Source organism: Danio aesculapii, chromosome 1 (genome assembly GCF_903798145.1).
Source record: "Danio aesculapii chromosome 1, fDanAes4.1, whole genome shotgun sequence".
In the NCBI taxonomy this organism is placed as follows: Eukaryota; Metazoa; Chordata; class Actinopteri; order Cypriniformes; family Danionidae; genus Danio; species Danio aesculapii.
Window position 1 is genome coordinate 51,792,123 of NC_079435.1, and position 26,955 is coordinate 51,819,077.

Genomic DNA, 26,955 nt, shown 5'->3' on the forward strand with positions numbered 1-26,955 from the left:
CCAATGACCTTCTTGCTGTGAGGTGACAGTGCTAACCACTGAGCCATCGTGTCGCCCTACTTTAGAAAAAACTTTTGCAAAAGTTTGTTCATAACTTTACCAACTAGTTATTTAATTGATAACAGTTAATGTAACTGAATGAACGTACACTTTAGTCTTGTAGTTTTGGGAGTAATAAAATTACATTCATATTTTTCAAGCTATCCCATAGTACTGCCATTCAACAAAAAATTATATAATAAATTAATTAGTAATTTAAGTGTTTAGTAAATAAATGTCATTTTACATATTTCAACGTTTAAAAGATTTTCCCCCACAGAAGAATAAATCAGTATAAACCATGACTAACAGAATATTTAGGGAATATATTGAAGGAACAACAAAATTCAATTTACTTAAAAACTGTTTAATAATACAAGATGTTGTCATGTTTTATTGGAGTTTTATGTTAATGAATGAGTAATGTAGATCAGAAGCTAATATTTAGACATCATCTAAGTCCTTTTTCAGAAATAGGAGAATGAAAATAGCACGTGACTTGTTTGAAAGTACCATGATATCACCATCTGCTATCATCATATGCCTTTGGTGAGGGAAGTGTTTTAAAATCCCTCACCTTAAACTCCACCCATGAACAAGACGTCATAACGCTTCTTCTCAGGAGTTTCAGGGATTTCTCAACTGCAGCTGACGGTGAAATTAGTAGTGAGTGTGTGAGAGAAAGCCAAAATCCTCCAGCATTCAGCGTTCCTGACCGCCTTCGCCGCTTCGGAAAGAGGAGTTTTCAGCTTTCCAGTAGTCGTCCGTGGTTGAATCGCATTTGCACCATGGCTGCTGTGAAAGCGCTTCAACAGTGGTGCAAAATCCAGTGTGAAGGATACCGGGACGTGTCGATAACTAACATGACCACATCTTTCCGGGACGGTTTGGCTTTCTGCGCTCTAATTCACAAACATAGACCGGAGTTGATGTAAGTATTAGCAGCAGCCCCCCGTAAAACAACGCGCGGTTTGGCGTTGTATTGGATTCAGAGAACACACCGCTTCTGAACGCGTTTAACATTCAAAAGAAGAGTTTGATTATGGTTTATACCTCGCCTCAGACTGAACTGGTTCAAAACAAACTATACTTTTGACTAAGACGTTGTATCTTGTTACGCAGTAAAAGTTTTAATGCTTTTTGAAACACGAGAACATATACACTTTTGTATTTAGGTTAAAGAGAAATGTATTTAAAATAAAAGTATTTGTCCTTTTAAACTAAGGCTAAAAACTTTCAAACTGAAGAGAGCACTGGTACTTGTTGACTTTGAGATGATGAGATTATTTAATGTTTAATAGGCTACTTGATAACTTGGGTTTAAAATATCATAAAATTATGGTTGAAACATAAACCTTTAAGGACTAATGTTGCATTCGAATTTAGAATGTGTGACAAAAGATTATGAACCTTCAGAATTCCAAACTAAAGTTACAATGATTGGAACATTGGACGTCATGAAAACTTATTTTAAATTTTAAGTTGTGAAAATTAAAACTGACTAGAGCATTGGTACTTGTTGACCTTGAGATAATGAGATTATTGAATGTTTAGTAGACTACTTAATGACTTGGGTTATAAAAAATCACAAAATTATGACAAACTAATGTTGCTATTGAAATTGTGACAAAAAATAAGAACATTTAGAATTCCAAACTTCCAATTGTGTTGTTGGAACGTTTAAAACGTTGGATTACATGAAAACTTTTAAAACTCATTTTAGATTTAAGTTAAATAAAAATGAAGAGAACATTGGAACTTGTTGACCCTGAGATGAGATTGAATGTTTAATAGGCTATACTTGATGACTTGGGTTTTAAAAAAAATCACAAAATTATTACTAGAACCTTTTAGCGCTAATGTTGCATAACAATTTAGAATTTGTGACAAAGAACATTTAGAAATCCAAACTAAAGTTACAGTGATGTAGTTGGAACTTTTAGACTGTTGGATGACATGAAGACCTATTTTAAACTTGTTGTGGATATTAAAACTGAAGAAAGCATTGATACTTCTTGACTTTGAGATGATGAGATTATTGAGTGTTTAAAGGGCTAATTAATGACTTGGGTTAAGCATAACACAAAATTATGACTAAAACATAAACCTTTTAGGACTAATGTTGCATTAGAATATAGAATTTGTGACAGCACATTTAGATTTCCAAGCTAAAGTTACAGTGATGTAGTTGGAACTTTTAAAACGTTGGATGACATGAAAACTTATTTTAAACTTAAGTTGTGAAAATTAAAACTGACTAGAGCATTGGTACGTGTTGACCTTGAGATAATAAGATTATTAAATGTTTAATAGACTACTTAATGACTTGGGTTAAAAATATCACAAACTTATGACTAAAACTTATGTTGCAATTGAAATTGTGACCAAATAAGAAGAACATTTAAAATTCCAAACTAAATATACAATGGTGCAGTTGGAACTTTTAGTACTTTAGATGGCATGAAAACTTTTAAAACTAATTTTAGATTTAAGTTGTCAATTTAAAACTGGAGACAGCACTGAAACTTGTTAACCTTGTGATGATGTGATTATCATTTAATATGCTAATGACTTGTGTTAAAAAAATATCACAAAGTTATGATCAGAGCATAGAACTTTTAGGACTAATGTTGCATTAGAAGTTAGTTTTTGCCAAAAAAAGAGAACATTTAGAATTCCAAACTGAACTAAAAGTTGCAATGGCGCAGCTAGAACAATTTAAAACTTTGGATGACATGAAAACTTTTAAAACTTGTTGTTTTAGATAATCTTATGTTGTTATTTTAGACAAGTGAAAGTTAAAACTAAAGAGAGCACTGGAACTTGTAGAACTTGAAATTGAATGATTAAATGTTCACTTAGGTAAGAACATCACAGCTTCGAAATTATCACCAGAATATAGTTTGACAACAACTGTTGTTACATTAGAACAAGGAGGAAATGTGACATTTCAAATCAAAACTTGCAAGAAAATGTTGGAAATTTTTACTTTTATGGTGTTTGTATGTTACAGAAAAGCTTGTTTCACTTTTTAGATATGGAATGCTCGCAAGTGAGTTTGTATTAGTGTCAGATGATGTTGTTAATATTTGTCATAGGGAAATCCCTGTTACTTCATGCAACTCTCCAATTGTTTGCTCTCTTGCAGAGACTTCGACTCTTTGAGCAAGGAAAATATTTATGAAAACAATCAACGGGTAAGATACTATAAATTTTTCTTAATTTTTAAGTTTCTCCACTTTTTGACTGCTTTTTTTTCTATAGACACAATGATGTTTCACATTTCATTTGTCAATTTAGATATATAGCATATATTTTTGTATCTCTGGACTAATATATTTTTCTCCATATGGGCAGATTAACATTAAAAATAGGCTTATTTAATTTGGATATTCAAGTCCTTTTAATTTATAAGATTTAAGCAGCAAGTAGTTCATTGAGAAATGTAAAAATCTTCCTTTTTGCTTCAACTTAAAAGGATTAAATGGTACTTTTTGAATGCAGAGCAGATCAACAACTGGATCTACTTTAGGTTTTCTGGGAAATGCCTTCATTCCAAGATCACAACCCCGTCATTTTAACAGTTCGTAAGTTTCCTAGACCTCTCACAGAGCTATTTGACCCATGTGTGGTTGACCAGGGCTAAAATGTGACGGCAGAAACCACAAGAAGCATGCATTTGCTTTTTTTGCAGCAACTGAATCACATGTTGAGCTGTTGTAGGCCATTATAAATCATCATTGGCACAGTTTATTTTCCTGTTTCCACGGAAAAGGAATGCTGTTCAATAATGGCTTTGTTGTGAAAGAGAGAATACAAAAGCACAATGCAAAAGAAATGCTAATGAATGGCTTTGTCAGGATATAATAATGCCGCTGTCTTTGCAAACATGTGGGAGAGAGAGAGAGAGAGAGAGAGAAAGTGAAAGTGTCAAGATAAGGTATATCATGGTTTATTTACAGGCTAGAGATTCAGTGTTGGATTATAAAGAACTTGGCACTGGCTAAGAGTTCAATGTTCAAAAAGCAACAACACGCAGCAGTTATTTCTTAACTGCAAATTTTCCCTGGAAAAGTCAGTAGTGATCCTCAATGACTCCCAGTTTTCCTTCTTTGGATCCCATTTACCTGTTGTGTGAGTTTTTGAACGAAACTTGTCTGAGAACAACTTCCCCTTTATTCATTTCCATCTAGATTTTATCTCAGTTCTTTCACTCCTCTGTCATGTCTGCTCTTGTTTATTTTATAAACGAAGCTGTTTTTTTTTTCTTCTAAAGAAATCTAGGCCATGTTCACATTTTTGTGTGTGCATAATGCCATAGAGGAATTGTAGCTCTACCACTCAATGCCTCTGGATGGAAAAATCACACCACAAATGACAAACTTTTGCCCAACTGTTTATCTTTGCAATGTTATAAACAGGGTGTGAATTACAGGGGGGTTTGGAGAGGATTGACCCTCCTAATTAAGCACTGACACCCTGAAGGACATCGAAACACAACGTATAGGAGGGTTAGACCTTTGAAACCGAGAAAAAAGTTCACTCTGATCTGTATTTTGAATAATAATGTTAATAATTAAAATAATAGACATCCATTTGACCACCCCTATAATGGTTCATACCACTGTGAATGCATAATCGTGCCAAAAAGTCATTCAACAGTCTGTAACTGGCAGATTTAGAGCACCAATAGACAGCGTAAGAGTTCACAAGACATCGAGATAACCACGTTTTCTCATAAAATAGTTGTTTGTTTTCCTACATATTGACTAAAAGTAACATCAAATTAGATACATTGTATAGTTTGTCCTAAAGTAAGCCGAAATACCTAATTAGGGGTGCATTTCCGAAAACCATCATTAGCCAACTAAGGTTGCAACTTCTGTCGTTACAAACATAGTTCGTTGATTTAGTATTTCACAAATCTGTCGTTTAAACGAATATTCACAAACTTGTACACTTGCAACTACATCTTTAGAGCTTCCCAGTTATCCCCCCTATGTCCTGTTCATTTAGAACGTTCCAACATTTAAACTTGGAAAGATTTTTTTTTAAATCATTAAAGTCATCTCTCTTAGGTGTAATTTAGTTTTAAAGTATTTTTACAGTTCAGTTTTAGCAATCTTTTTATTAACAGTTGTGTTCCCTTCTCAGTGCACTTTAAAAACATTCATGCCATTTTGAACACGGCCGTGGCTCATGACGAAAGCTATAGGTGACCTATTATTTAAAAGTGGAATTTACATTACATCTCCAAAGCTTGTGAAAACAGAAACATATAGGATACATTAATGGTTTTAATTTATAGTAGGTTATTTATTAAGAAATGTATCTGTACATGACACAGGCCTGTTGGTTAGAACATTTCTGCAGTGGTTTGAATATCAAATTGTAAAAAGTAGACTTAATAACATTTAATAAAAAATAAATAAACAATATCCTACTTAATAATAATAATTATTATTATAATTATTATAATTATTATTATTATTATTATTGTTATTATTATTAATAATAATAAAAAAATCTTAATAAATAGCCTTCTGTGAATTAGGCCTACAACCATTAACGATTTATATGTGAGATTAGAATCGGTGTTTGCTAAGTGATTTTATATGGAATATTCTCAATATTATTTGTAAAGGAAACATATATAGGTCCTATATGTGTCATTTACATTTATTTCAATTAATATGGAAAACGAGTGCATGTTTTTGCCAAAAATAATATTGGATTTTTTTTAAGTGTGTGTGTGCGCGCGAGTGTAAAACAATATAATTTGCACAAAAATTATTATGGGGGTTTTCTGTTAAGAAGTAGTTTCTCCACCCCGTTTAGAGCGTCGTTTTGGACATTTTACGTTATAACTAACGTGGTTCAAATGATGGATCTGCGACAGGGAAACTACATTTTTGGGAAACACTTGTCACTACATCGTTCTTTTCCCAAACGATGCATCGTACTATGATAGTTCAACCGCAGGTTATGTCGTTGTTTGGGAAATGCGCCCCAGGTCAGAATACACTAAATCACTGAAAACTTAAATACATTTTATGAATAAATTAGATATAATTTAAATAAATGCATGCATTTGATTCACTAAAGCATGTATTACACAAACTAACACTTCCAAAAGATTTGACCCCCAGCCCCCCAATGTGTAATTACACACTGGTTATAAATTTATAAACTATCCTTAAGCTAATGCAGGCCTACAATATACAAAGTATATTGTGATAGAAAACGGTCGGTTTTAGTAGCTAATGTAAATCAATGTTATGTATAACATGTCTAATTCGGAAAATGCCCTTAAGTGCAAATGGTCAAGGAAGTAGACAGTTATTTTACAGGTTAAATATTTATAAGGATTTTGTATTTCTCAAGTGCTTCCCCTTCCCTTTTTGGAGCATGTGTTTTTGCAGATCTGGAACTTGATAATGGGGGTATATTAATATGTAAAATTGTCAATAGGAAATCCAGTAATTGTTCTGTCACACAGATATTCCTGTGCAGGCTCTCACACACACACACACACACACACACACTGAAACCTTGTTATTGCTGAGTGCTTTTTTCTTTTTTTTTTTTTTTTTAAACCAGGCTTTCGAGGTGGCAGAGAAGGAGTTGGGAATACCTGCCCTCCTGGATGCTGAAGACATGGTGGCTTTAAAAGTGCCAGATCGCCTTAGTATTCTGACTTATGTGTCCCAATACTACAATTATTTCCACGGGCGCTCTCCCAGTAAGGCATATACGCTAATTTCATTGCTGTTACAACTGCATATAGCTTTTACCTAGCCAATTAATAGGACATATACAATTTCAGATCACAAAACTAGGGCTACTAATAGACTGAAATGTTTTAGAAGGGACAACCACTTTTAAATGCAGCAGGAGTGAATATATTTTTGTTTTGAAAATGTGGAATGTGACTAGTTCCTGAAAGTATGATTGACATTTTGATGGGAATCATAGCAACTTTCTGGCGTTTCCCTTGTTTGGTTTCCTAAATCTTTTGATATGGGTAATATTGTGGTGACTAAAGATGTCAACATATGCATGTTTCTGTTGAAAAGCTGCATTGTGGAGTGCACTCTTGCTTGCTGTGTTGCTATTAGGATTGTCGTGATACTATTAATTCATCTTACAATACTATACAGGCTGAAGTATCACGATACCAAATAGTATTGCGATTACACACAGGTGAGTGCAATTAAAGTGATCGTTCACCCAAAAATGAAAATTCTGTCCTTAACTCACTACTTACTTATTCCAATCCGGTTTGAGTGTTTATGTTCTATTGAACACAAAAGAAGATATTTTGAACAATGTTCATGAATGAATTAATGAAACCTGTAACTATTGATTTACATAGTATTGTTTTTCGTACTGTAGAAGACAATAGTTGCAGGTTTTAAATTCCAACATTTTTCAGAATATCTTCTTTTGTGTTCAACTTCTTTGGGTGAGTCAAGGGTAAGTGAATGACAGAATTAAAAATGTTTTGGGGGCGAACCGTCCTTCAAATATGCCATTAACAACTAGTTAAGTTCAGTTCAATACACACTGCACAGTACATGTGTTTATCACTACCTGCATTTTTCTTGGATAAATTCAGTTGTAGAATGTGGTTGTCATTTCTCAGAACAGGATTAATTGCTAATAGGTGAACTGGCGTTTTAATTTAGTAAGCATGTGCGCCTAAATGTTATAATCTTGATATGAAGTCAGTTCACAAAATCAAACTATAATTAGTAGTATAATTGAAAAAACATGTTTATTCTATTTCATTTGCATTCACTAATGTCACAATCAATATATAACTTTTTAATGTTGCTAAAAAATTTCACTTTTTTTGTTGTGTAGTTGGAGGAATGGGAGGGATTAAAAGACCAGCTGAAGAGTCTAATGAAGCACCATCTGGGAAGAAGAACCCACCTGTCATTGCTAAAGTTCTTCCCTCACCTAAGCCAGCCACGGAAAATAAAACGCCTCAACCGGCGAATGAAAATAAGGTACAATATAAAGCTTATCTAACACCTGTGATGTCGCGTATTTACAGTCAGCCACTTCATGTGTTTTCTGTAATCAGACAGCTAGTGGATCATGAAAATAACAGAAATCCCTTCACTCTGAAAGGCGTTCAGACTGTAATCTGATCTCTGAAGCCAGGAGGTTTTTTTATGACTTATTCAAGGTGCAACTGGACCGTTGTAAATGCATCTGGTTGTTGAAATGCATTTCTAAAGTAATTTTTTTCCCAAAATGCTAAAAATGTATGTGTAAGAATGTTTTATCAGCTGTTACATATATTTTTTCCAACAAGCGCCTGTGCAAATCAACAATATGAAATGAAAATGAAATGGAAATCAGTAGCCTCTTTCACACGTACAGACCTTTCCTGAAAATTACCGACAATTTTCTGGAAAGGGATCATGTGTGAACAGGCACTTTTTGAAAATACCGGTAAATTCATTCCAGCAACTTTCGGGAAAGAAAAGTAGTAGCATCACCGGTAATTTGCCGGAATGCTGCTCTGTGTGAACGCAGAAGGAAAATTGCAAGAAAGCTTGCTTCAGTTGCTTGACGCACATGTACGTGAAGCAGCCAGTGAGCGCCAGCACACACACATATAATGTAGATCTCGACATGCGAAAGTGTTCCTCCATATGTTTTTATCGAAGTTGTTCACAGTACTTATCCATCCACAGAATTTGCAATGTAGTCAAATGTGTAAACATTTAGCTGCGCTTCTGCCTTTGGATGTCTCTGGGACAAAAGCAGCTGCATGAATGCTAAAGCTTTAAATAAAAGTGAAACCATCAACAAAAGCCAGACCCCTTCTGTGTTTACAAATAAACAAAGCACAGCCGTTTAAAGTTCATTTATGGTTAATGATGTCAGAATTTACCAGTATTTTGGAATGCATGTGTGAACGGAAAAATTCCAGAACGTTCTTTTCTGTATGAACAGTGTTTTTTTAATCTACCGGTAAAGTCGGTAAACCGGTATCACTGTGTGAAAGGGGCTAATGTCATATTTTGGCTTTAACTTTAGAAAATTAGCTCAATTGCAGAGTATTTCTTTTGGTGTTCAACAAATTCCAAACAGCACCAAAGATCAAGATTTTCGAATATTACTTTTTGTGAATTACATTTGTGTGGCCAAACATAAATCAAAATGTTCAAGTTAACTAAAAAGCCCATTGGAACTTCATGCTGTTAAATATATATTTTATTTCTTAAACTGTTAGCTTAATAGAAAACATGAGCGATTTAACACTGCCCTTGGTTTGCTTTACATTATTCTGATATGATTTTTGAATATTGTTATAAATATTGTGCATAATTTTGTTTGTGTTGTATCCTTTGTTTTTTTCCAGAGAGAGGTTTTGACAGAGCGTGCCAATAAATCATCAATTCTGAGCAGCAACTGTAGTGTGTGCAACCAACACGTTCACCTCGTCCAGCGCCACCTAGTAGATGGAAAACTGTATCACAGGAACTGCTTTAAGTGAGTCATTTCTCTCTTTTTGAGCCTTTTAGTCATTTATTTACATCTATGTGAACCCATCAGTATCACATGATCAGTGAATCACGCCTGTCATGCCTCAATTGTCATCATAATGATCTAATGTAAGTAATGTAGGAAACATTTATGCAATATCTGCCTGTCAGTTTAAAAAAAGAGATTAAAACATTTGAACAACTGAGACTTTTTTTTTTTAAATGTGTATGTGTGGTAAAAAGAGCATGATCTGTTCCTTTTAATTTGTTTAGCTAATTCTGCCCTGTCTATTTAACAGATGCAAAGAGTGTTCCACTATTCTCCTCTCTGGCACCTACAAGGCTGGAAAAGAACCAGGCACTTTCATTTGCAAGACACACACAAGTATAGAGAAGCCTCTGACTACACGCATCACAGCACCATCCAAAACACAATCCACCTTCATAAACAAGCCTGACCAGAGTGCATTAGGTGGAAGTACTGGTAAAGCTAGTTTAAATACGAACACGTCTAAATCGGGTTGGCTGGCTAACAAAAGTGACCGCATTCCCACGCGTGGGTTCACCGACACACCTACTCCAGCGGTTCAGATCACGCCGGCAGCAAAAACAACACCCACACCAGACACTACAGCAGCGAAATCCCCCTCAGGCCCCAGATCTGCCACTGAGTCTCTTAAACCTGTGAGCAACGCTGTGCAAAAGAACCAAGAGGCCAGAATGAGGTGATTATTTCTCAGTTCAGTTTCAATTATGTTGTGTCCGTGTTGGTATTGTTGACTAAAATGATTATATTCAATAAGAGTTAAATGGGAAAACTTTTTAAATGGCTTCCATGGAAACTAGCTGAAATAAGAACTTTATAAAACTTAAAATGGAAGTAAATGAATACATTTATAGAAAAAAAACTGCTAAAATATTAATCACGCTAAGAAATAAAAATAAAACTAATTCAAATCTAAATATTAAAGCCCAAACTTAGGCCCCTTTTACACTAATAGATTTTAATTTTAAAACACATAAGTTTTGCTACAGTTACGCCTTCCATCCACAATACCCCAGAGTTGTCGAGCACCGAAAATGGAGCGTTTTGGAAACGCTGAAGAGGCCGTTTTCATTTTAAAACGCTGCTGCTCCGTGTTAATGTGGATGGGGGAAAATGGAGACATCTGAAAACGGAGGCGTGGCTGCAGACATTCACCTATCTGATTGGGGCTTTTTCTTCAATATTAATTGCCCAAAGTTCAGTCTTACATCCTTATGTTCATACTTCACAAGTTTAATATAGGGAACAGTGTACTTTATAGCATCATTCGCATCACCCTGGCTACGTTGTTTCACTTTCTTAACAATAAAATGAAAACATGATGTGAGGATCTGCCTATTTTCATTTTGATATTAGCAACTTAACAGACACCAAAATGTTATGTGATTAGGTACATATTTATATGAGCGTCATCTTTACTGTATGCATATTTATAACAAAACAGAGCCTATAACATAACTCCTTTCATTTTCAGTGAAAAATATGAAACATACCCTCTTTTTTACTGAATATCAGTTTTAATAATCAATAATGGCCATTATAAAAGTATAACATACACTAAGTTTATACAATATAGGAAATAAATGCAAGCAATCAGTCAAATGTGCCGAATTAGTGTATGTGGTTACATGAATTATTACATTAACTTGTCTTTGCGCACAGCCAAAACACGTTTCCTGAGAACAAGTAATAGATTCAAAAGACCAAAGTCAGGGAATATGTCATGATATATAGACAACAAGATGAATTAAATATAGTGAGATTAGATCCAACGGTTGATCTTTGAACGTCTGATGTGCACAGCTCTCATTGCTGCAGTGCATGTCAGAGTGTGTGTGTGGTCACGTGATGTTTGTTTTCAGCGGTATAGTGTGGACGGAGTGATGTTCAGAAACGCCAGTGTACACGGATCGTTTTCATTTTAAAATGCTGTTTTAAGACTTAAACGTATTAGTATAAACAGGGCCTTAATTCTACCCCTAAGCCCTTACCCCCCTACCCTATGGTTCGCACATTCATATGAAGGGGTAGAGGTGTTTTCTTTTCAGCCTTTTTCTACACTACAAGCAAAGGGGTATGAGAATTTTCTCTGGACACACTAGGTACAGCAACAACAGGGCTGCAAAACCGAGCAAGGAGACCCACAAATGTTCAATAAATGTGCATTAATAGCAATTTTTACTACAAAGGGGCTGATTTATTATAATGACGTTATGTGTTGCCTTCAAAGAAATGTTTTGGAAAATTATATATATAAAATTGCTAAATTTCTCGAAGGATAGTCCCCTAAAATTCACTGGTGGCAGTGAAATGGCTTTTTACAGCAGATCTGGTCTAATAATAATGCTGTTTTCTTGTGGTTGCATTCATGAATATGAGCATGATGTAAATACACTGAACAGTTTTCTGCTTCATGCAGCACCCAGAGGCTCATATGCAAGATGCACTGCACTGCCTTTTGTTGACGTGTGCTTTGTTTTGCTAGCCTATCAATGGTTTTGGTTTTTCAGTTCATTCATACAGAAGATCACCGTCAATGCTCACACAGTGATTAACGCTCAACTTCTATATGATTGATTTATAAATGAATCAAAAACACTCACTCCATAGAGCTTTGAAGCTATGCTAGTGATGACATGACGATGTGTACATGTATAGTAGTGGTTTCCCACTAATGGGAATTTACTAAGGGGATATTTCCAACTCTACCCCTTAACACTCTGTTTCAAGGGCCAAGGGAAAGAAGAAGGGGTATAAAATAGAATTGGGACCTAATACTATATAATAGTGGTAAAAATACTAAAATATGGCTGCTTATTACACCGTTGAAGGTTTGTCTATTGAACAATTTTTTTTGCATGCATAATATATTAGTATCATGTCAGCTCATAACAAATTTTTTAGTTTATTGGTGTAGCCCAATAGATGTATAATGGACAATTACAAACATAATCTGTTTATGAATAATAAAGGCATGCAGTTCATGCTCTGCTTTATATTATTATTATTATTATTATTATTATTATTATTATTATTATACCTAAATTTACTTTAGGAGTGTTTCAGAGTTATGTAATTAATATTAAGAAATGACAAATAACAAAATGGCTTAAAGTTACTAAAAGCTTAAAATAAAAAAACTAACTTTAAGCAAGATTAAGCATATTAAGTATTGTAGTTGAATAAACTAATTTGTGTCATTAAAAACTGGATTGCATAAACTGCAACTGCATTTTGTTTGTTAATTTTTTTGAGAATAAATTGTAATGTCAGATTGGAGTATATATCGAAGATGTTTTAAAGCAGTGTTTCTCAACCAGCTCTGCACATTTACCATGTCTCCCTAACCAAACACCTGATTCAGATTATCAGCTCATTACCAGAGACTGAAAGACCTGTAGTGGGTGTGACAGATGACACGGACATCCAAAACATGCAGTGTTGATGGTCGTCCAGGAGTGTGGTTGAGAAACGGTGTTTTATAGCATGCACAGTATATTGTAAATGATAATAAAAATGCATCATGTCTAGTAAACAAACCATGCAATGCAATGTTTGTTTGTTTTTGGGCTAGATTCTTTGAGTCCAGCAACAGCCCCAGCAGTGTTGTGCCTGCCAGTAAGAGCACCTCATCATACACCTCAACTACATCAGTGAGTACTGCAGGTGTTAAAACTACAACACCAGAAACTACGACACCCAGAGTCCCTAGTGCCGGAGCAGGTAAAGGCAGAGTCCTGCTCCGAGTGGGAGACTGGGCAAAATCACAGGACACAGAGAAAGAGAATGAAAAGGAGAAAGCTAAGACTGTGATTGGGAAGATGGTGAAAGTGGATAAAGATAACAACAGCTCATCTGCAAGTCCAGCAGGGCTGAAAGCAAACAGCAGGTGAGCTGCTTTTGATATTTTATTTGATTTATTTTATAACTATACCAAAGGATTAAAAAATAAATGTATTTATTTATTGTATTTTAGGTCAAATGAACATGAACTTTGATTTATTTTTGCACTATATAGTTTGCCTAGAAGTTGAGTTTGATTCACATATATTGTAGTAACGCATATGAGGGGCAAATGCAGCTCTACACACAAACAAGATACTTTGGAAAAATCATTTGATCCATCATTAGGAAAGGAGTGGATGAACTTTATTATTAGAGTTCCATTGTCAAGCTGCTCTCACTATAACACATATTAGAATGTGAAAGTTTTAGTACAATTAGATCAAATTTTATCATGAAATCAATTTGATGGATGTTTTTAAATAGGTGTCACCAGGATGACAAGTTATTTATCAAATATTAAATTTAAAATCATATTTAAACTTTCAGTTTATTAAATTTATTTTATTTATTAATATTTATATTTGTTTGAATATGAAGTTTGTCTTATCATGAAATATTTTTATATATATTTATCTTGCTCTGAAATAGCCAAAAGTTGCTGATGTGGCAATTAATAAATAAATTAATTAATTAATTAAATATTAAAGTTCCAGACTGAGTCCGTAGCAACTTGGTCCTTTTTTCACTTTATTGTACCTCTTAATTTCTGTACAAAAAAGGCACAATTCGATTTCTAGAGAGTTGCTCGAGTTATGCACTAGTGCTATGTGAACATTGATATTGAACAATGTGTGTGTATCAGCAATGGTCACAATGCACAATTGGATTATTAAAGATTAAAAGATAAAGATGGCATTAAATATTAGTTTTATAGTATTGTGTACATTTATTTATACAATGATGGCCATGTTATTTTACATTTGATTGTTAAATTTCTATATTTGAATACTGTCAAATACTGTCAAACCATAAAGCTCTCTTTCTTTAGCTTTTATTTTTTGCTCTGTCGTATTTTATATATGCTTGTAATTTATCTATACAGTGCATCTGCATAAAATATAAGAAAGACTTGGATAAAGAAGTGATCACCCTAGTCGATCTAAATGAAATAAATATTTCCAAATAGAGCTATTCAAATCATCTGGGGAAATTCTATTCTTGTTGCAATATATATCGCAGCAAGTAAATATCACAGTGTCAGATTTGTTCAATATCATGCACCCCTAGTACGTTCACACTGCAAGGGTTGGTGCTCAAATCCTTTTCCCCTCAGGTCTGATTTATTTATTTTTTTATGTAGCCAGAAAGAAAATTCTGTGAAGACTGTAATGTATTTGAGGGTAATGTCACAGACCACATAAGTGCCAACCTTTTATTACGCTTTGTCAACTTTTTAGAACGTTTAAAAAAGCAAAACTGTTAGCTGATCAAAGGGTTTACAATCCTTCTACGTGCACTGATGTCTAATCAAATGGCATGCAAAAGTGGCATCTAAACAGTTACTTGTAAATTATAAGCAAATTACTTCTAAATGGCATATTTTTGATGTAAATAAAAATAAAATATCTTAATAACCTTTAAAAATAAACCTAAAAAGGCAGTTCTTGACCTCTTTAAAAGCAAAACATAGCTTCAGTTTGAACAGACATTTTTGATCACTCATTTCGAGGAAATCCAACTGAAATTGGATTAGAGTAATGCTCTCTAGTCTGCATGTATTGAGCGTCTGTTTACTTGTGCTATTTCATAAAGACTGTCTGCTGCTCTCAAATGTTTCAATTCAGTAGCGTACACATTTAACTGAAGTATACTTTGGGTTTTAGAGCACATTATGTAATTATCATGTATGTCCTTACTTGTTTTCATAGGGTGGAGGTGTACAAGGGTCACAATGAAACTGAATTATAGCCTATGTACCTGTCGAGTTTTGTTTGAATACTTGGTGTTTGCTGACATGTCGGCTTACAAGACACATTCATCACGAACACAATCTCCTTTCACAGTAATGTTCCCCCTCTGGAATCTAATGCTAAAGCCCCCTTTGGTCGGGTACGTCTCAAAGCGCTAGATACCAGTGTGGAAACGACTGCTCCTGCCACTACAGTCCCATCCTGGGTGAAAGAGAAGAGCTTATCCAGGCCTGTGAGCACACAGTCATCTAACAGCAAGGGTGAGGAACACTGACTTACCTGTGCTTTTACAGTACATGCACTGATGTTTAATGTTTTCATTAGGAGAGATGGTTAGTTTTAATTGATTGGATATGCTAATGTTATGCATTTAATATTTACATTTTTTATATAACTTTATTTTAATTTAGATTTTTTAATTTAGATTATACAGTAGCATATGTCAGGATCTAGGGGTTTTGTTCGTCTTTCAGCTGCATTTCTGTCAAACAATGGGTGAGACTGCGTATGTGCTTTTAGTTGCTTTTATTAATAATAATATTTATAATAATGATAATAATAATGAGGATGATGATCATGACTATTGTTGTTGTTCTTAAAAGTACAGTGTCCACCACTTTTTTTGGACAGGAATGCAGTTCAAACACCAACAAAAATTAATTTATTATTATTATTATTATTACTACTACTACTATTACAACTGTTATTTCTATTACTTCTGTTACTTCTATTACTACAATTACTACTATGACTACTACTACTATGACTACTATTACTATTGTTACTTCTATTACTACTACGACTACTATTACTACTATGACTACTATTACTATTGTTCTATTACTTCTGTTACTTGTATTACTACTACGACTACTATTACTACTATTACTACTGTTACTTCTATTATTATTACTATTACTACTACTGTTACTGTTACTTCTATTACTTTTACTACTACGACTACTGTTACTACTGTTACTTATTACTATTACTACTATGACTACTACTAATGTTACTTCTATTACTATTACGACTACCATTACTACTGTTACTTCTATTACAACTACAACTACTATTACTACTATGACTATTACAACTACTAGTACTATTATTACCATTACTACTACGACTATTATGACTACTATTACTAATGTTCTGTTACTTCAGTTACTTCTATTACTACAATTACGGCTACTATTACTACTACGACTATTACGACTACTATTACTACTATTACTACTACGACTATTACGACTACTATTACTTCTTTTACTTTTACTACTACGACTATTATGACTACTATTACTAATGTTCTGTTACTTCAATTACTTCTATAACTACAATTACGGCTACTATTACTACTACGACTACTACTACATCTATTACTATTACTACTACTACGACTATTATGACTACTATTACTTCTATTACTACGACTATTCTATTACTATGACTTACTATTATTACTTTTATTACTACTACGACTATTAATACTACTATTACTACTACTACTACTACTACTATTACTACATTACTATTTTGACTACTGTTACTACTACAACTATTCTATTACTACTACAACTATTACGACTACTATTACTTCTATTACTACTATGACTGTTTCGACTACTATTACTACTACTACTATTACTTCTATTACTAATACGACTATTATGACTACTACTACTACCACTCTTACTATTATTACTGCTAATAATCATAATAATACATTTTATAATATTTTTAAACTTACAATTATACTATTATCAGTAGTAGTAGTAGTAGTAGTATCCAATTTATATTAAAACAAATCCTAATTATATAGAGTTTTAAAGATTTCTAATAGAATATTTTATAATATTTTGAATGTCTTAAATCTCAGTTTAACTTATTTAATGGATGCTTTTTTTTTAGGAAAAGTATTAATTGCCGAAAAAAAGGTTTAAAATCTGATTTGATTGCTAAGATTGGGTTTTTATAAGACAAAGAATTAATTCATTTTTTTAAGTTAGCTTAACTTATTGTTAGTTTTAACTTACTGTAGCTTTATGCTTATGAAGATGTGTCCTATAAAGATTTCAAAAAATGTGTAATTATATTTTAAATCATTTAATCTAATTTCAGAAAACCATACGACTCCGTCTGACTGGAGATCAATGCTCAAACCTGTTTCAAAGTAAGTTGTGCATGTTTTGCTCTATCTCCAGCTTCTGGTCTTTACTAATACTCTCTTGTTTTTACAATTTTCGTTTTTTGAAATCATACAAGAATCATTTTCTGTCATGTCCTCTCAACAAAATTATTTTAATAACATCTTCAGTCATATTTCCCTAACCAAATCATCCTGCTCTTCATTGATTAACCGCTTCATTCTCCAGACGCTCTGTCCCTCCCACTTCTTCAAGCTCTGCCGGGATTGGCTGTCATGATATGCGTGTCAAGCCGCTGCGTCCTATAAGAGCAGCGGTGGGTCGAATCTGAAATAAATCATGCTTGATTCACTCATGTGCTTCCTCCATCAAGATCTTTCTACTGTAAATCCCTTTTTTAACTTTCTTGCCCACCTTCACAAACTTTAACCCATCAGAGGTGAGAGAAGCGATGCCAAACATTTAACATGGCTCATGAAACTGCAGAAATGTGTCATTTTGTTTAATTGTTTCTTCTTTATTAGACCTGTCAGTAATATAGAAGTCAAAGGCTCACCTGCTAGGATGACAGAAGCAGCTTCTTCTCCAAAGTCATCTGTTCCTGCTTCATCTACAACAACCATCTCTCTTAGCATCAGCTCCTCCAAAACACCCTCATCTACCCCACTGAAAAATGGGCCGAAACCTAATGGTAAGGTCGTAGGAGAATGAGAGGATGTGAAGTTTGTATATTCATTTATAGATTTCGTTATATTTATGAATTAATTTCTTTATTTCATGAATATAGGAACAAATACTTAATAAATATATATATATATATATATATATATATATATAAATTTTTTATTTATTTGTTTTTATTATTATTTATTTATTTTACCAGTCAACATGTGGAGGGTAAAAAAATCTGTTAGAAGTGCTGTTTATTATGTATAATTAGTATTATTTATAATATATTTTCCTCACGGGGACCAAAATAAAGATCAATTGAATTAAAAATCAACATCAAAACTAACTACCAAGAAAAAAAATCTGTAGTTGCATAGAAACAAATAGAATTCAGTTCAGGTTTATTTGTACATCTCACAAAAATTATCAGATAAAATTTTTTATCTATTATAAGATAAAATACACTGAAAAAAATAATTAAAACTCTGTTAAATAATTAGATTATACCTGATTATAAAGCTTTATCATCATTTTAGGTACTTTAAAAAAAAAAAGAGTTTGACAAATAACATGCATGTACGAGTGTATAGTTTGTTTTAGTTTAAAGCTTTATGAATCTCTTTGGGGCAATTCATTATGACATGGTGGTGCTTCACATTTAAAAATGGCACATGTAACACAAACACCAACACTTAAAGTACACAAACAAAAACTAAAGAATAAAAAAAGAAAAAATATAACAAATATAATAATAATCCATCAATGAACTACATTTATTACTTAACCGAATTACTTCAGGTACAAAAGTAAATTTATAATGATTTGTGGAACATCTTATTGTGCTTTGGCGTTGTCCAAGGGGCATCCACTCATGTATGCCATGTATATGTTTAATATAGTTTCTCTCTCTTCTATTTATCTGTGTTTTCTTTCTTCCAGACTCCAGCAGCGTATCTCCTGTTAGTCCCTCGAGGACAGAAACGCACAAATCACACAAGGTGTGTGTCAAAACAATCATTACATGTGTGATCTGCACTTGTGCATTTCTGTCTGCACCAAAGTGTGTGAGCACTGAGGGATTACTTCGTCAAGGGGCCTATTTAGCCTGTTTTGGAGAGTCAAAAGGACCTTTGGGGCACAGTTATCTTTGAATAGACTATTAGAATCAAAATAGAAAAGACTGAGCGAGTCTTTCAATCCCTCTGACTAAAACAGCTTTGAAAGGAATAAATAAACCATTGAAAATCGGTCTCATTTGAAGCAGACTTTCACATATTGTGTGTTTTTGTTCTAGCCGGGTTACATTCCTAAAGAAGACATTCAGAAAGAGCTAAAGGAAATTGAGATGAATATGAACGAGTTGGAGAAAAAAGGAGTAAAGCTGGAAAAACAACTCCGACAATGTGATGAGGGTCTGTATACACACACACACACACACACACTTGTTGTTGTGAATTGTATTGACATTCTATAGGTTTCCTTTTTTTCCATACTGTACACTGTATTTTCTATCACCCTAATCTGAATCTATTCTAAACTCAACTCTAACAGGAAACTGCATTTTTACCACCTTAAAAAAAATAAATAAAAGTGTAGTCGTAGTGTATGATTTTTGAAAATGGGACCTGGGCAGTGTAATCACAAGTCGTCACCTTCACCTTGTAATTCCTGTGTCATATGCATGGCATTTATGTCCTAATGTCACAAACACATACACAATACATTTTGGCTCCTTTTGTTTTATGGGAATTCCAATAGATAAGATTTTTATACTTAAAGTCTATATTATATGCTTTAGTCCTATGCCTAAAAAGTGTCCTAAACGCTAATCAGTGTAACAGGTATATTTATCCTCACTAATTATAATTATTCTGACCTGTACTTAGTAAAATGAATAAGTGATAAGATGTTTAATGGTTTAGGTCTTGCCTTGTGGTTTGAAGGATAGTGGCAAAGTAATAAAGATTTAAAATGACAATTAATTATTATTTTCAGGGTTACACTGTGATTTTTACATAGAGTATTTTAATGTCACTCTTGTTCTGAATATGCATGACACTATTTTTATTATTATTTTTTTTTGGTCTAGAAACTTCGAAACCAGGAATGGCATTTGTGATTGTTTTCATGTTTTAATGCTTAATAATTCCTCCCTTTAAATAAAAAGTTCTAAAAAAAAATGTAAATGCTATTACATTTTTATTACAGCACTATTTCTTTAAATTACCCACCCATCCTTTTGACATGCTTATTAAAACTGTACTTCAGAGACCTGATGTGGTCCTCTGGCACTCCAGCAGATGGGGACAAATATTAGAATCTCAACTCCTTTTTATTTGAAGTGAAAATGAGTCAAAGAATAGTGAAAGTATAACTCAGTCTTGCATTTCTTTGTTATATTATTGTTCTATTCAGATGGGGAAGATGACACATTAATGAATGACTTAATGGTGGACTGGTTTACCCTCATCAGAAACAAGCAGGTCTACATGAGACGGGAGTCTGAGCTTGTGTATATGTAAGTGTGCATAAATTCTCTGCATTACACTAATGTTGACTCTTCAGTTTTTAAGACGACTTCTTTGTGTTGTTTTATCTGTGATTGGGTCATGATAGTGCCAGGACACAGGATCTTGAGGAGGAGCAGCCCAGTGTTGATGCTGAACTCAGGAGACTGATGGAGAAACCAGGTTAGCATGACACTTAACAAGTCTATCTTTTTTTTTGTTCGCATTAAGCAACAAAAAATAAATTCCTTTTTACATTTTTTTTTCTGATTCTGAGCTTCCTACAACAACAACAACAACAAAATATGCAATAAATGAGCAGTTTTTTTATGTGTGGAGCTGAATGTTTACAGTATAATGCCCTTATATATCGATTTCTAGAACTCTTGAGTGCCCTAGGTGGTCCTCCTGACCCCAAACATTTTCAGACCGTTTACATAGGGAATATTAGTTTTGTTTGATAAACTGTAAATACATTTTTACAGTCACTTCTTAACTTTGGATTTCTGCAGTGTTTGTCTGGATAGTTTGTAGTTTTATATCTGTTTACTGCACAAACACTGAACTATGCCATAATTTGCCTTATGCAAAATGACTTTTTAATTATAAATCCCTAAAATGTGAACCTAAGTTAAATTATAACAGCTTTCTGGATATTGGTTTATATTTAGGAATAAAGCATGCCATCTGAGATTAAAGAAAAAAGTGATTTATTGTTAAAGAAAGTGGTTGCAATTTCCCCATATATCCAGCAGGGGTCCATAGACACCCATTCATTTTCAGGTTCTATTTCTTGATGCTTTAGAAAACTTTTCCTCACAATTTAATGATATTTCATTAATGTGGGCCAATTAAAGGTTAAACCAAGTGCCAGTGGCATCTGCATTTGGGCTTACTAATGTGTCTCAGGATGCTAAGGATCCTTTGTAATGAACAGACATATTTAATAGGTCCGCTTTAGTTTAAACATTTACATGACTGACTGATGTTTATTCTGTAGATCATCTGAAGACTTTTTGGGACCGTAAACGAGAGGAAGAGCTGATGGCTAAGCTGGTGGAGATTGTTAATGACCGTAATGCTATAGTGGAGGGTCTGGATGAAGACAGACTGAGGTGAGCATCATGGTTCTGCTTGATATTGCAAAATTTAACAGTTTTGTTTTTCTTCCTTTAAAGGTACTGTGTGATTTAAAATAAGATTGTGGCTTGATATAATTGAATCCGATTGGAATGATACTGGATAAGGGTATATAAACTCTTGGTTAGGGTTAGTAGAAGATATATAATGTTGTTGTTTTTATTTTATAATTTTTTTTTATTTATATTTATTTTTTATTTTTTATTTATTACAATTTTTTTACATTTTTAATTTTATTTGTTTTTTATTTACTTTTAATTATTTAAAAATGTTTTTATTCATTCATTTTTTTTTTATTATTATTATTATTTTTTTATTTTTTTTAAGAATGTGATTTCCAATATTTATTTACCTTGAGTTTTTTTAAATGTAGATAGATGTATTTTTCTTTTTATTTATTTATTTGTTTAACCAGGCTGTGCTGTTAAATACCTACAACAATGTTATATCAGCAGAAGGGTTATGACTTATTATATGTGTAATATTTTTACAATATATAATTAAAATCTAATTTATTGATTAGTTTAATTTATTGGCTATTTATGCAGTGATATTCACCATATAACTAGATGCTTTCAACCATAAAATTGCATTTCTTTTTTATTTATTTGCTTTCACTTAGACTTTTGTCAGTGTATTATTTAATATTTAACCAGACCACTATTGTATACCTTAATTGATATTACATCACATGACATTCATGACTTGCATCCACAGGGAGGAAGAGGAAGATGAGCAGCTGAATAAGATGATGCAGAGTTTTGGTAAGTATATGGTTATGTATGTTTGTTGCATCAGAATCTTAGAATAAAAAATATTTTCATTATATTTCCACTTTATATACCTTTTAAAAGTTAAAGAAAAATCTCTAAGAAAAAATATGATATTAAGAATTTAGCAAAAATTGTCCCCACCATTCCTTCTGAAAGCGATCTCAAAAATATGACCGTTTCTTATTCTACAACAGATTAGGTTTCCCTTGTTAGGACCTGATTACTGAGCACCAGCTGGTTCTGATTTTAAAGAGGCTGAAATTTGCAGCCAACTCCATTTATTATTGTCCATTCTGTTGGATGATTCGAAATGAACATCCTTTCCTGTTTGCAAATAATAAGCTGGCAACATCGAGACAGTTGTTTATTATCACCATTTGTTCAGCAATGGCACAGAGGATTATTATTGGTACGCTTTAGTGTCTGTTTCTTCTCAACATAATAACATAAATAGATACACTCGGTGTGTTGTTGTAAATCTGACCACACACTATCTGATATGCTAAAGTTTTCCAATAAACTCGTGCAGTAAATTGCACAATATAAATGTTTGCATCCTTTAGTTTAATCACAGATCCTGCTAAAACCAGTTCTTTCAGGAATAACTGACACCCGTGCTGTGAATCTTGGGAACAATTGCGCTTTTTGCATGTTTATATAATCCAAGCAGGAAAAGTAATGCGATGCCATTTTGTTTTAATGATCACTAATGGAAACCACAGAATTGTAGCCTTAGCTAAAATGAGTTCTAATAAAATGTATAATTTACCAACCCAATTAAACCAATGCATGAATGTGGGCAAATGTCATAACCATTTGCAATTTATGACAATAAATGCTGTGGGAAAGCTCTGGAAGTTGTTGCTGATGTTTAAATGAAACTGTGGTCACCATTAGTAAATGACCTCTTGGGCATAATGTTGTTAAAGGCATAGTTCACCCAAAAAATTTCAATATGTCTACTCACCCTTCAGTGATGCCAAACTTATTTGAGTTTCTTTTATATATGCTTTTATATATTTGTACTGTGTGGAGTTTGCATGTTCTCCCTGTGTTTGCGAGGGTTTCCTCCAGGTGCTCCGGTTTCCACCACAAGCTAAATTGTCTGTAGTGTATGTGTAAATGAGTATGTATGGATGTTTGCAGATGTGTTGCAGCTGGAAGGGCATCCACTGCGTAAAACATATGCTGGATAAGTTGAATGAATAAATTGAATGAATGAATAAATTAATTAATTAATTTATATATATATATATATATATATATATATATATATATATATATATATATATATTTGTACTGCACAATTCCTCTTACAGTAAAACACATTCTACTGGAGCTTTTTTAATGAAATTAATTCTCTTAAGGACATTTTTAGCAAAGTATCCCTGGGAAATGTAGAATTTTTGTTACGTATTTACTCTAAAAATCTTATTTAATCAATGTTTTCATTTGTTTGTTATTTTTAATTGTGTATTTATTAATGTTCTTGCCATGAAAATAGCCTTAGTTGCTGACATGATGTTAAAATAAAAAAAAATCATCATCATTACATAAATTATACATTAAAACAAATAGAGCAATACAATGAAGAAACGTTGTCTGCATTTTGTTTCTTTTTTATGCACAAGTTCAAACTAGAACTAAACCAACATTAGGTAACCATCCCGCACATGTCAACCCCTTGGGAGGATGAGAAGAAACTGAAAGATCTTTAAAAATCACTGTTAGAGATGAACAGAATATTCAGTGAAACTATATATTAAAGTGTATGATCAAAGAAGTGTAATGAAAAATAACCAGATTAATTGATAAGAAAAGGAAAAGGGAAAAAAGAGTGAAAATAAATCTATAAATTGAGGATAGAAAATATTTAATATAGCAAATAATATAGTAAAATAAAAAAAATTATAAATGTGAAAAATAAAATGCATAACTGAGGAAAAAAGTCAAATATTCAAGGAAAGTGCTTACACAACCAAGTAATACAGCACAAGATAAGAACAAACTTACCCCATATAAGCTCAATCAGAAACTAATGAGGTCAAAAATATTCATTACAAGTTTATCAGGGTTAAAGAAATTATCAGGATGGAATACTTCACTTATTCTAAAAGGAGGAATATGACCTAAGATCTGTTAACCAGACGCTAGAAGGCTGACAGTTAATGTTAAATCTGAATTAAGATATGTTGAAGACTGGTAGCCATTCTCTTATAGTGTTTTTTTTTCTTACTATGGTTTGCAGCATTCTTCAAATTATCTTCATTTACGTTTTACATAAACAAACAAGCTCAGCCTTCTAGCATTTGGTTATGTAAAACTTAAATGAAGATATTTTGAAGAATGTTGAAGAATGAATAGTAGCCATTCCTTTCTATAGTGTTTATTTTCTTGCTATGATTTCCAGCATTCTTCAAATTATCTTCATTTTGATTTTACATAAAAAAAAAAAACCCTCCGCCTTCTTGCATTTGGTTATGTAAAACCTAAATGAAGATATGTTGGAGACTGGTAGCCATTCTCTTATAGTGTTTTTTTTTCTTACTATGGTTTGCAGCATTCTTCAAATTATCTTCATTTACGTTTTACATAAACAAACAAGCTCAGCCTTCTAGCATTTGGTTATGTAAAACTTAAATGAAGATATTTTGAAGAATGTTGAAGAATGAATAGTAGCCATTCCTTTCTATAGTGTTTATTTTCTTGCTATGATTTCCAGCATTCTTCAAATTATCTTCATTTTGATTTTACATAAAAAAAAAAAACCCTCCGCCTTCTTGCATTTGGTTATGTAAAACCTAAATGAAGATATGTTGGAGACTGGTAGCCATTCTCTTATAGTGTTTTTTTTTCTTACTATGGTTTCCAGCATTCTTCAAATTATCTTCATTTAGATTTTACATAAAATAAAATCTTCCAGCATTTGCTTATGTAAAGCTTAAATAAAGATATGCTGGAGAGTGGTAGCCATTCTCTTCCATAGTAGTGTTTTTTTTATTTTATTTATTTATTTATTTATTTATTTTATTATAGTTTCCAGCATTCTTTAAATTATCTTCATTTAGGTTTTAATAAAACTCTCAGCCTTCTAGCATTTGGTTATGTAAAACTTAAATGAAGATATTTTGAAGAATGTTGGAGACTGATAGCCATTCTCTTTCATAGTGTTTTTTCTTAGTTTCCTGCATTCTTCAAATTATCTTCATTTGTGCTCAAGAGAAGGAAAAAAAAGATTGTAAATGTTTGGAACTACCTGAGAGTGAGTAAATCTAAATTATTGGGTAAACTGTCCCTTTAAGTGTGTCTTATGCTTTACCATTTGCAGATATGAAGAAGGAAAAGGTCAAGAAGATGTCTCCAGTAACGCGGTTGTTCAGCATGAGAAAACGAAGGTCTTCAGAAGATTGATCTTCATGGAGGTTTCGTATTTGTGTGTGTTCCAGAACAGTGTTTCTGCCACAGTTTGAGGTCAGATCTCAAAATCTAAATTGCAGTCACACAGTCTTCAAAACATGGTGTTTTTGTGAAGTGCCATCATTATGCATTTTCACACTCTTCGTCTCACATACGTTTGCACTTGTTTTGTTTTTTACATCTGTCTGCTGTCTTTATGGGTGTGATTTTTGTCATTTGTTAGCAAACGCTTTTGCACTTGAATCTTCTGAATGATGTCTCTCGGTCAGTGTTTTATTAAGGAGTTGGACAGTGTCGAGAGAAAGGTCTTAGTGATTCACATTGGATCAATGCTGAAAATGGACAGGTTGAGGTCTGATGTAAACTATCTTCAAATATGACTTATTATAAGACTTGACTTGACTTATTATAAATGTTTTTGTAAATGGAAAACAATCGTATTTTTTAGCGCTTTTAAAATGCATCGTTTTAATGGTGTTTTTAATGCTGCACTTCTCCTGTTGGAGCAGCAGGGGGCAGACTGCGACCAAGTTCTTTGTTTGCCATCGTAATTTCTCAACAGACTTGAGTAATGAGAATCTTTTTGAAGAAATGTAGGATTTAAGAGTCTGTGATGTTGCTCTGTATACTTTTAACCACAGTCCAGGTAGCTTTTAAATCATGTGAATTATTTTTCATGAGACTTGCTTTTCCAAAAATGAGTTGTCTGCTTGTGGTCTTCACTTTTTGTTTTAAATGTTCCTTCTCTCTCTTTTTATATATTTGGTGTGTATGTAACAAGCTGTTCATAATTTAAAGCTCTCTATATTTTTACCCAGTACCCAACACTTAATTGCAAACATTTATGCTGTGTACTGCCATTCACTATACTGTGAATACATATTTAAATACAATCTGAATGGCTCTTTCTTTTTATTCCATCTGCAGTTATTAAATGTCCATGATAGTTTCA

The 26,955-nt window shown here is 33.0% G+C and overlaps 1 protein-coding gene across 1 annotated transcript; it reads left to right on the forward strand.

Annotated features, from left to right (window-relative positions):
- Positions 1 to 649: 649 nt before the first annotated feature.
- On the forward strand, positions 650 to 26,955 carry micall2b (mical-like 2b). The gene is made up of 17 exons (XM_056462503.1): positions 650 to 970; positions 3,188 to 3,236; positions 6,640 to 6,781; positions 7,906 to 8,054; positions 9,422 to 9,552; positions 9,845 to 10,270; positions 13,166 to 13,480; positions 15,441 to 15,607; positions 17,472 to 17,523; positions 18,022 to 18,188; positions 19,106 to 19,164; positions 19,461 to 19,578; positions 20,582 to 20,684; positions 20,783 to 20,856; positions 21,674 to 21,788; positions 22,531 to 22,577; positions 25,915 to 26,955. Exons 1-17 carry the CDS (start codon positions 828 to 830, stop codon positions 25,995 to 25,997), a joined length of 2,340 nt encoding a protein of 779 aa, XP_056318478.1. The 5' UTR covers positions 650 to 827; the 3' UTR covers positions 25,998 to 26,955.

Bases quoted from the DNA above. Each gene is read 5' to 3' on its own strand.
- micall2b (XM_056462503.1), top strand. From the start codon at position 828: ATGGCTGCTGTGAAAGCGCTTCAACAGTGGTGCAAAATCCAGTGTGAA. The intron at 3,237-6,639 runs GTAAGATACTAT...TTTTTAAACCAG, and splicing joins TTTATGAAAACAATCAACGG to GCTTTCGAGGTGGCAGAGAA. The intron at 17,524-18,021 runs GTAAGTTGTGCA...CTTCTTTATTAG, and splicing joins ATGCTCAAACCTGTTTCAAA to ACCTGTCAGTAATATAGAAG.